This window comes from Bombyx mandarina, chromosome 25 (genome assembly GCF_030267445.1).
Source record: "Bombyx mandarina strain Sakado chromosome 25, ASM3026744v2".
Classification (NCBI taxonomy): Eukaryota; Metazoa; Arthropoda; class Insecta; order Lepidoptera; family Bombycidae; genus Bombyx; species Bombyx mandarina.
The window spans coordinates 9,755,972-9,768,374 of record NC_143231.1 but is presented as its reverse complement, the minus strand read 5'-3'; the positions used below and the strand labels follow the sequence as shown (position 1 = coordinate 9,768,374).

General features: G+C 37.5%; 1 protein-coding gene across 1 annotated transcript in view; it reads left to right on the top strand.

The window, feature by feature from the left end:
* Hph (HIF prolyl hydroxylase) overlaps positions 1-11,419 on the top strand; it is a 31,239-nt gene extending 19,820 nt beyond the window's left edge. Inside the window, exons 4-7 of the mRNA XM_028178959.2 lie at positions 2,619-2,758; positions 3,433-3,549; positions 4,703-4,764; positions 9,785-11,419. Of these exons, the coding sequence (XP_028034760.1) occupies positions 2,619-2,758; positions 3,433-3,549; positions 4,703-4,764; positions 9,785-9,816 (351 nt within the window). The 3' untranslated portion in view covers positions 9,817-11,419. The remainder of the gene's footprint in view (positions 1-2,618; positions 2,759-3,432; positions 3,550-4,702; positions 4,765-9,784) is intronic.
* The last annotated feature ends 984 nt before the right edge of the window (positions 11,420-12,403 follow it).

The window sequence follows — 12,403 nt, the reverse complement described above, 5'->3', positions numbered from 1 at the left end:
CACAATCACAAAATTCCATTAAAAATGAAAATGAAACAATCTTAATCCTATTTCAATTATTTATTTAGCCTCACAACTGTCGCGGTTGCAACAGCTTCTGCTTTCGGAGAATTCTTTGATCATCTATGGTCAAATATCCAAATAGAATATTCAACGTTTAATGGTTCCAAGCCAGGTCTTTGTCTTTTGTCACATATGGCAAATGTGAGAGAAGTAACGCTCAAACATCGCACGTCTGGTTTCACAAAAATACCAACTTCGGAATTGAAGTCCGTGGTTATAGTAAGGAGGTTCGCTAACCCGTACAACAATATACTAAGGCTTGTGTCCGTGCCTACAGAATGAATTACGTATATTGAGGACTTTTTGGCGGGAACGCGAGGAGTGAAGTTGTGTGATTTGTTTTAATTTGTCTATTTGGTGTTTCTTCAGGTTTAAATATGTAATAACGGTGGTTTATGAACTGTTTAATATCTGTAAAAATGCACAAATGTTGGAAATGAAACCGCATGTTCCATGGGGAGTGCTCTGAGGAATTGTTCGAGATGATACCAACGTCTCGTTTTTACCATCGCACCGCCCGCCACCGGAGTAGAGTTCATCCATACTACCTGGAGCCACTGCGGTCATCCACAGTGCGTTTCCAGAGGTCTTTTTTGCCACGTACCATCCGGCTATGGAATGAGCTCCCCTCCACGGTGTTTCCCGAACGCTATGACATGTCCTTCTTCAAACGAGGCTTGTGGAGAGTATTAAGCAGTAGGCAGCGGCTTGGCTCTGCTCCTGGCATTGCTGAAGTCCATGGGCGACGGTAACCACTTACCATCCGGTGGGCCGTACGCTCGTCTGCCTACAAAGGCAATAAAAAAAAAAAAAAAAAAAAAAATTAAATAAAGCCGCAGGGACGTAACTTCTCGGGATCCTCCAAAAAATAAACTGGAAAAGTCTCAGTAAATGACCACCAATTTACTAAGATTATATTTCATCCCATATGAGCTCATAGTAATCAGCTTCATTTCATTTCATATTATCATTTTTCATATAAAATAACTAGCTAACCCGGCAGACTTCGTAGTGCCTCAATTGATAAATAAAAGACCTAAACTTTTGTATAAAATAAACTTAAAACAAACAAAAGGAATCCGTCCGACGGGGGATACATCAAAGGAAAAACAAAATTGTTATTTTTATTTAATTGCGAGCATTTTCATATTTATCTACCTTTTAAACCTTCTCTGGACTTCCACAAATAATGCAAGACCAAAATTAGCCAAATCGGTCCAACCATTCACGAATTTTAGCGAGACTAACGAACAGCAATTCATTTATATATATAAAATAATAATAATAATATATGTATAAAAAAGATTAGGTTGTATGGCATGACACAATGGCCTTTCCAGTTGGAAAAGTAAAACCACTACTACTATGTATGTTGGAAATGTCACCTATCAAAACCTCAATTATAACAGAAACGGGAGCGCCATACGTAATCGGCCACCCACGTAGCTCCTAACGCTCCACGGTTATCGCCACATCTACGCTTCGTACGAACGTATGAATAACGTGACCGGCTTGCTAAATAACAAAAAGCGGCTGCGAAAGCATCAAACGTAGGAAGTGATAATTTACAATTCGTTGGCAACTGCGATGAGTTTTAGTATCGTTGTTATTATGAGCAGGATCGAGAATAGAGTACCGCCACAGAACAAAACTGAATTATGTACCTACTTCATTACGCGTGACGTCATTTGGGGCCAAATAAACGATGAGCTATGTGTATGATTACTCAACACGTAGTCAACTTTTGAAAAACACAGGAGAAACTGGTACTTGACTATTCTGTCTTTGCCCTTTTATATATACCGACACCCGTCCGTGGATAGATGGAATAGCCCCTTAGGATACCAACGAATAGGTAGGGAAAAAAATATCTAAGGACACTATTATTTCATACGATTTTATCGTTGTCTGTTGACCAGGGCAAAAGATTAGAATCGTGTTCAAAATATCTCTATAGAAATTTAGGAATGGGAAACAGTCCAAATCAAAGGTCGACTATAAATAAAATAGATAAATATCCCTTTTTAACTCACTTTTAATAGATTGGTATGTGTTTTTTTTTATTGCCTTTGTAGGCAGACGAGCGTACGGCCCACCTGATGGTAAGTGGTTACCGTCGCCTATGGACTTCAGCAATGCCAGGAGCAGAGCCAAGCCGCTGGCTACTGCTTAATACTCTCCACAAGCCTCGTTTGAAGAAGGACATGTCATAGCGCTCGGGAAACACCGTGGAGGGGAGCTCATTCCATAGCCGGATGGTGTGTTTGTTTGTCTGTAACGGAATTTTTGAACGTCATTTTTACCGACTTCAAAACTAAATAGGAAATTTGCACACGCATCAAGGACCAATGGAAGTACAATAATTTTAACTTCGCTCTGATGTTCGGGCCAGTATCAAAATGTTCAAAAAAAGATGAAATTATTTATTGTTGATTTGGTTTTTAACCGTATTTATGCGTGTTTTTTTAAGGTTTTAAACAACATATGTTATTCGTTAATTAGTGCTGTGGTAATCAAACAACATGTAATTAATTAATTAAAATAATTCGCTACAGGCCATGGTAGCGTGCTACCCAGGACTTGGCAGCCATTACGTGAAGCACGTAGACAACCCCAACAAAGATGGCAGGTGCATCACCGCCATATATTATCTAAACCTGGACTGGGACGTGAAACGATACGGTGGACTACTCAGGTAAATAAATATATGTAGTTGCTTTAATAATTTTATTCCAAACGCAATTATAATGTGGTAGGACCTCTTGTGAGTCCGCACGGGTAGGTACCACCGCCCCGCCTATTTCTGCCGTGAAGCAGTAATGCGTTTCGGTTTGAAGGGTGGGGCAGCCGTTGTAACTATACTGAGACCTTAGAACTTATATCTCAAGGTGTGTGGCGCATTTACGTTGTAGATGTCTATGGGTTCCAGTAACCACTTAACACCAGGTGGGCTGTGAGCTCGTCCACACATCTAGGTAATAAAAATAAAAAATTGATCGCGGCATTGGATTTGTTAAACATTAAGAAAGCCTGCTATCCACCAATCCAAGAGAGCACTGACATATACAGTGTCTGACAAAAGGAAGAGAGGCCGTCCTAGAACAACTTGACGTCGCTCGGTGGAGGAGCTGGGCGTCTTGGGAATGACGTGGGAGGAGCTAGAACAGACTGCCCAAAACCGATGCAAATGGAAGAATTTGTTTCGAACCCTACACTCCAACAGAGGGTAATAAGAAAAAAAGAAGATATTAAACAGGATTTTTTAAAACATCGTAGCAAAAACATAGAGCTAAAAAGAAATCGACAGCATCGAAAATATTACATATTTTTGTAGCTTAGCTAAATTGCATTACTAATAATTGGTTCCAGGGTGTTCCCGGAAGGTACCAATCAAGTGGCCGATATAGCACCGATATTCGACCGGATGCTTTTCTTCTGGTCGGATCGCCGAAACCCACACGAAGTCCAACCCGCCTACAGCACCAGGTATTACTAGACATGTGAAATATTTCATTCCAATAGATTCTCGACGTACGATTTTTAAGATGAAAAGAAACAACAAATATAGGAACTACTAGCTGTACCCGTCCGCTTCGCTGGGCATTTAAAATTAACATTATTATTTCTCTCCCCCACAAAGATTCTCATCATTAACGCCCCCGCAACTGGTGTAGGGAGTCCAACACTCATATATATATATTAGCCTATCCATTAAGTACATATATTTTCTACATGGATACCAAGTTTCAAGTCAATCGGATGCACGGTTCAGTAGTTATAACGGAACATCCGTAAAAACCACTGTAGATTTTTATATTAGTATAGATTATCATACATTTTTAATCCACTTTAGATTTGCATCTACATCAAACTACTTTTCTTAAACTTAAAGTACTTTTCAAAACATATTTTTTATATCAAATGACATTCTGTCCGTGAAATCCACACTGAATATTATAAAAGCGAAAGTGAATTTGCTTGACACGCTTTCGCATCTTAACTACTCTACCGATCAACATGACTACAACGTTGGCACCAGCCACAGCGCAGGGCATTGTGCTCGTCGAAGAGTTCGAGCTGATACTTTGCCCGTGACGTCATTTCCTTAGGGTGCCTTCGGAAGTGCTCAGATAGCGATTCACATTCACAGTAAAAGTATTATTTCGTAGGGAGGTATTTTTTTCTATGTATTAACGCAAATGAAAGCCTCCGTCAAAGCTTACTTATCTGTGTGCTTAGTGCGAGTTTTTTAACGTACTCGATAGCGTAAAAGGTTAATTTGTATAGAGTTGAAACGTTTACCTACGTTTGCCGCTAGAGGCGCTGTTCCAACTGCATACAAATTTGAATTAACTCTTACGCTATCGAGAACTTTAAAAAACTCGCACTAAGCATCCTGTATATCCTTAAGCCAACCACAAAACTATAGATAAGACGACGAATATAATACCGATATGTTTAAAATCGAACGAATGTATTCCGAACGACAATCATCAGTAGCTTAATGACTAGTAAATCATTATCAGTAAACAACGCGTACTATTTCGGAATTTTGTCGCACAAAGGAATGTGCAAAACAAGTGCTTTATCACACTTAATACTAAGTATCCGATTATATTGTAATCATCATTCGTTACAGATACGCAATAACACTGTGGTACTTCGATGCTCACGAACGAGAGGAAGCCCTTAGGAAATACAGTAAGTATAGATGTTTAGAAAATCTGACCTTTAATGTTTTTGAAGTGAAACTTCTTCAGAATCGTTGTGATTTCAAACTCGATGAAACGAAATGAAACGAAACGAAAAAAGTAAGTGTGCCGCGATTGGCTTGCCGAAGCGGCTCCGAGCGGCCCCGACAAATCACGAAGCGCTCCACACGGTCTCGCGTCCCTGAGTAGTTCAGTGTGTTTTTGAGGTCCGTGCACGCTATCGTGGCTATCGGAGCGCCTTGAGATACTTTTATTTCTATTTAGTTTGTTATGAACAGATGTCGCTGCACATAAATTCAACAATTCCTGAATCGCGGTGACGAGATGTTACACAATTGATATTGATTTTGTTTTTAATGTTGCTGCTTTTAGTCCTTTAAGTTAAATTTATACTACTCTGTCTTGAGCCGTGAATTTCAATTGTATTGTAAAGTAGACGTGCGCTAATCATGTTCGGAAAAGGATTGAACATGACATCGTTCTTTAGAGTGTCGGAACTAGTTCCAGTAAACATGTTCGCGGAACTGTTTAGTTACGCGGACATGTTAAGTCTTGTAGCTGTATGTAGCCGTTTAGTTCCGCGGACATGTTAAGTCTAGTAGCTGTTTGTAGTGTAGCGAATCACGTATTAAATTATTATTAATTACACAATATTTTTCAAAAAAGGTATTAATAATACAATTTTTTAAAAACACTATATAAAAATAGATTGCCGCTGATGGCATCATTATAATTATTATTTTGTAAGGTTTTTAGTTTTAGGTTCATTGTTACAGTTTGTTTCATAATTTATTAATGTACTATTCCACTTTGTCATAATTTCAATTATTCTACTATTTTCATTATTTTTCAATGTATTGTACGATGCACCGGAAACTATAACCTATCAATTGTCAATTAAAATACCACGTTATTCTGATATACAACATATTGAGCTCGTTTTAGCTTAACAACCTTTTTCCCATAACCGAGATAACAATATATTTTATTTTCATTACGTAATGTAGCTAACAAAACTAGCGAAAGTGGTGAATGTTTTAAAATTCTCTAATTTTTTATTATGATTTTCTAAGAAATGGTCTACAAACACTTAAGGTTAAGTGCTCTTAGGAATGATGCATGGTCAAGGTCAAAATCCTAAGCAAAACATTTTAATTCATTCAACTATCGACTGTAACACGTAGGTCGTAGAACATAACTTCAATATTCATAAAAATGTAATGTGAAAGAACTCCACACGCAGTTGCATGCACGCGCTCCATCTCACTCCCTCGTATTAGCGCCATATTTCGCCTTATCTCTTTACGTGGACTCGTGTCAGTTCGGGACTCGTTCGGGTGGACTCGCCGCGCCACGCCTCCGCGCCGCGCGATACCTATGCTTTAATCATGTCCGCATGTCCGTCATGTTCAACGCGTTCGTAGTTCCTGCATAACAGTACACTTGGAATGGAAATGGAACTGTCTGAACATGTTAGCTTTGACAACTCGGATTGAATGATATAGTTCCATATGAGGACATAGTTCCAGGAACTATTTCGGTCCGGAACTACGCATGTCTATTGTAAAGTAGTAATAAATACCCTTCAGACCGGAATGCGCATGACTATTTTGCAACATAAATAATTTGGTGATATCTACCTTAGAGGAATCAGAATACGCCAAATGAAATAACTAATGGTTATCAAATATTCCTAGTAAAATAGTGTGTATTTTGAGTTCGATTGACTTCGAAACATTCCGAGAAGCCGTGCCCAGCGATTTTATATGATTTTTCCACGATTTCATAAAGTCTTCGTGGCCTAAACCTAAAGTATGATAATACGGCCGATGCACTCTTACCAAGCGATACCATTGTACAACCCCTTCTGGCTCAGCCTTTGCTCGCCCACCTGTCCTGGTGAAACTGGAAAAGCCTCCGGGCCACCAGTAATCCTTCAACCATAAGAAAAAACAGTGTGCCGGTATTCGAATCCGGCAAATATTTACCAATTTTTCTAATGAACGATTTTTCTCACGATTGACTTCCACGGTGAAGGAGTAACATTGTGTAATAAAAATTTAACCCGCAATAATAATAATGCTCCAGTAAACAATTAACTAAGAAACAAATCAATAAATAAAAACAAACAGTTCATTAGTCATTGTTACTGCAGTGATATTGCCTTTTGAACATGCCTTTTGAAAAAGTACTTTTCCAATACTCTATTGGTAACTGAACCTCATATCTTCTAGTAGGTTGCATGCCTATTACTCACTGGGCCATTATCTCATCTACCTATCCACGCTATAGTATGCTGAAATATTTGCTTTGTTCAAGTGCATAAGAGCATAAGTGCGGGACGTCCTTAAGAATATCGTAGACAAGAATTCTGATTACATTTTCCTTGTTTGATTTCAAACGGGAAAACCGTAACTAATATTACGCAACACAACGCGCCTTCTCGATGGACGTCTGTAATGCTTCTTACACACGATTTGCGTGTAAATAATTTTTGTATGCATAAAATTGCCCAAGCGAAATAAAAAATACATTAGCTGTTTGTAATTTCCCAAAAGTGTTTTTATAACTCGCTCATGAATTTGTTTACATAATACGCGACGCATAATACGTTTTCGTTATTATATTTTACTAGCTGACCCGGCAGACTTCGTAGTGCCTCAATCGATAAATTAAAAAACTAAACATTTGTATAAAATAAACTTAAAAATATACAAAAGGAATCCGTCCGACGGGGATCACATCATAAGAAAAACGAAATTGTTATTTTTAATAAAATTCCGAGCATTTTATATTTATCTACCTTTTAAACCTTCTCTGGACTTCCACGAATAATTCAAGACCAAAATTAGCCAAATTGATCCAGCCGTTCTAGAATTTTAACGAGACTAACGAACAGCTATTCATTTTTATATATACCTGGTCAGGTCATAAATTCTGTCACATGTTTAATGTAAAATAATTGAAACAAGTCTATTCATTATGTAACCATTCATATACCAAAATGAACTTAACAAAACATAGATTCTTATGACACTAAAGTTTATTCAAAATGACCTCCGTGATTTTGAATACAGGCCTTCAATCTGCGCGGCCAGTCGTCTATCGCAGCACGAACGAGGTCCATGTCAATATCGGCAGCTGCCTTAATCAAGGATATCTTGAGTGACTCCAAATTGGGATGAGGCTTTGAGCACGCCTTTTCCTCCAAGTGTTGCCATATCTTGTAATCTAACGGATTCAAATCTGGACTGGAGGAAGGCCAGTCTTCGTGCCGGATGAAGTCGATTTCACGCGCCGCCAGCCAGTCTTGTGTGCTCTTCGCTCTATGAGCTGGCGCCGAATCTTGTTGGAATACCCAGTGCCTGTTATTGAACATGGTATGAGAAACAGGTTCCACAAGGTTCGTCAGGACTGTATTTTGATACACAACTGCATTCGTTTTTACACCTTTCTCACAAAAATGTTCCTCTATTAAGCCCCATTAAGAAACTCCCAACCATACCATGAGCGAGGATGGAAAATTACCTCGTTGGACACGCGGAATACGGTTGCTCGCTTCTTCACTACTGTGTGCGTACACCTTATCATTTTGTTTGTTGTAGCTCTCTTCTACGGTAAAAATTTTTTCATCCGAAAAAAGAATTTCCCGATATTTTTTTTCCGCGTACCGCTTCAACAAAGCGCGGCATCTCTTCAGTCTCAGGTCCATTAGACGAGCATTCAAACGATGACCTGTTTTTCTTCGATATGCCCGAAGCCCTAAGTCTTCATTTAACACCCTTTTCACCGTGGTTCTGCTTAACCCCATCTGAAGGGCCAACAGTTTCTGCTTACGTTTGGGATTTCTTTGAATTCGCGCCTTCATAGCTTTTATCACTGCTGAAGTCCTAACAGACCGAGGGCGACCACTTCTTGACCTGTCATCTACACTAGAGTCTTCATTGTATCGTTTGATGGTACGATAAACGAATCTTTTGGTTATATTCAAATTTTTCAGTATGTTAAAAATTTGAATTGGCGCGTAACCGCAACGATGCAACGCAATAACTGCAACACGGTCTTCTTTAAGCGTCCACTCCATATTTAAAAATGAGTAAAATTCTAAAAGTATACATTTTTATTTTCATGAACAATTCGAAATTCGAATTCAATAAACTTTTTTGTGGCCAGAATTCTAAAAGAAAAGTTTTTACTGTGTGACAATACTTATGACCTGACTAGTTATAGATAGATTGTAAGTTAACCGGAATAAGGTGACAGGAAAATTAATAGTTATATTTAAAGCCTTCGTCAAACAGAACGCGTAATTAGCGCGCGTCAGAGCGCTAAACTGACGCCGCGCTAAGACGCCGAGATGTGTTGTACTACTATAGGTATAACATTCGTCAAACAGAGACCCAGCGCTATAGCGCTTATAGCGCTGGCGCTCTGTGTGACGGTATGATACCGTCAGTTTAGCGCTCTGACGCGCGCTAATTACGCGTTCTGTTTGACGAAGGCTGAAAAGAGCGCGACGTTAAGTACGCGGCGCTAAGCACGCGTTCTGTTTGACGAAGGCTTAAAAAGTGAACAAATTAGTTTTTTTTTTCTGTAATAGATAAAATTGTCAGATGATCTCAGAACATATCTGTTGTTAAACAGTTACCGAAGCCTGCACACTGTAGAAACGGTCCCAATCCATTTTAACTGGTAGTAGGACCTCTTGTGAGTCCGCACGAATAGGTACCACCACCCTGCCTATTTCTGTCGTGAAGCAGTAATGCGTTTCGGTTTGAAGGGTGGGGCAGCCGTTGTAACTATACTGAAACCTTAGAACTTATATCTCAAGGTGGGCGGCGCATTTACGTTGTAGATGTCTATGGGCTCTAGTAACCACTTAACACCAGGTGGGCTGTGAGCTCGTCCACCCATCAAAGCAATAAAAAAAATAAAAATAAAAACGGAATAAATATACAATTTTTTCCTATAATTTGTTAATAATATATTTTCTTTTTCTTTTGTTGCAGAAGAACGCGGCCAGCCGTCTTCAAGTAAGTGATCGTTCTGATCTAAGCGGCTCGTTCCGACTTTAGCCTCTTATTGCAATGTGTTTTATGCAAGCGGATTAAATGAAATGAAGTCAATATAAAAACGTTTCACCTTTAGTGTCTTAAAATTTTAAACTGACACGTTTTCGGCCTTATTTATTTTACGTTCTGTCGCAACCTCTATTTTTCTTTAATTGCCAAGCAATGAACTAATCCGATTCTTGTCATGCTAACCCACTCTGAATACGTAGAAAACTTCATTTCACACATTATCACATAGTGAAAACTGTACTTGTGTTTTCTTTTTTTAAGTCTCTTAATTAATATTTCTCTCCTAATCTACGATATTCTATTTCATTGAAGTCTAAGTGTAATTTGTGAAAAAAATATTGACATAATCGGATTTGTAATATTTATTTGAGCTGGCAACACTCAATGTATTGACAAGTCAAATTTTATTGGAGAGTAAACTATGTTTGGTACATAGGTATGTTACTATTTTTGTTATTTTTAACTTAAAATTGTGGTTTAAAATACTAATATGTATAATAAGATGTAATGCAATACTATGTTATACAGTAATTGAATCACTGGAATGATATTATATGGGTAACACCATATTTAAAAAATATTTCTGATCCTTATTTGTTTTTAAGAAGAGCATTTTAAGGTCTGACCTCACCTGCGATTTGTCAAAACTAATACGGTTTTTGTCTACATTTTTGGAATATATTTCCAATAAAAAACATTTTACTGAAACATGAATAAGATGGGGGATGATTGTAAAAATAAGTTTAGTCAAGTCCGCGAAAAAAATATATACCATTATTAATAAGGATTTATCCGACAATCACTACGATTTTGTTTATCTATGGACATAGTGTTTAGAGTTTAGTGTATCGATTTATGTTAGTCGATTATTTAGATCAGAAAACGAATAAAAACGACCCAAGACTGAATTTATTCGAAACATGTTAACGAGATTTTTTTCATTATGTACATTGTTTTTATTGTACTATTTATTACTATAAATATAAAATGTAAATAACGAATAGAGACGAATAACTTGATCTTTAATTGAATTTATATCAAAGTTGTTTAAAAAAAACATGTATCGCGTATAAAAGTATTTCAGTATGCATTCTTTTTCTTTCCAACTATAACTCCTTGGACAGTGTTATGTTTTTCCATTATTTCAGAAGCGGTATGTTGAATATCGTAACCGTAATATATTGAATAACGTTATTTATAAAATACAACAACTGATGTGTAAATAAAAAGAAATTATACCACGGTATAAAAAAAACGCATTATTTGAATCTTTAGTTCTTTGTGTGTGTATAAGAAATATAATATTGAATTTTATACAGAAATTAGATTATAGTGAACGTTAATAATTTTTTTTTTTTTAATATTATTAGTCTTAATTCTTATCGTTGGTTTATTTTGTGATTTGTCGTACCAACGTAACCATGTTTTTTTTTTTTTAATAATTTTGTCCAACGATAAAGTTAATATTTGTTAAATCTCTTAGACCAAATTGACTTGAATTGTTTGTGAGTTTTAATGTTATTTTGTGGACAAATTCCTGGTATTAAATTTTACAATTGAAAACATTCTTTTTTTTCTCGCTTTCGTAACATTATATTTATGAAATTACTGTCGGTCTTTTGTAAAGAGTCTTCGTAATGTAAACTTACTTGGGCCTCGTGTTACAAAATGGAATTTACGTCTTTTAAATATTTTTAAGTACATTTTGTAACTGATAACCTCAAAATCAGAAGTAAGAATTTTACTGTTATTCCAAAGACTTTTAAGATCAAAAAGCGTCCATAGACAACGCATAGTAAACCCCTTAGACACGAACAAGACTAAATTGTTGATAAATCACATGTGATGTTCGTAAGAAATGTGTGATTATGTGAAGGAACGCACAGCCCACCTGATGACATTGCCACGTGAATACCGCCACTCAAATTAATAAATGACGCCGTAGTTTCAGTTGAAGACATGAGTGGATGAAGGGGTGAAGGACCATTTTTAAGATTTTTTAGTTTTTACGTTGAATTAAAGTGTTATGTACCTATAAACCATATTAGATCTTAAAACTCCGATCTTAAAGGCTATTTTTAGAAATTGCATTGTGATGAAGGAGTTATGTACGAAGAAATAGTACAAGCAACAAAAAATTTTGTTGCCAGTTTTTTTTTTTTTTTTTAATGGCTTAGATGGGTGGACGAGCTCACAGCCCACCTGATATTAAGTGGTTACTGGAGCCCATAGACATCTACAACGTAAATGCGCCACCCACCTTGAGATATAAGTTCTAATGTCTCAGTATAGTCACAACGGCTGCCCCACCCTTCAAACCGAACCGCATTACTGCTTCACGGCAGAAATAGGCGGGGCGGTGGCACCTACCCGTGCGGACTCACAAGAGGTCCTTTTTTTTTTTTTTTAACGCTGGGGAAACCATTTACGGATACCCGGTCGAGGTGGGTAACGGACCGGGTTATGTCGGACTCCGGCGCCTCCTGAGAGGAAGAAGGGAAGAAGAGAAGGGCTAAGGTCCTTCACCTCCCCCAATTTCTCACAGGA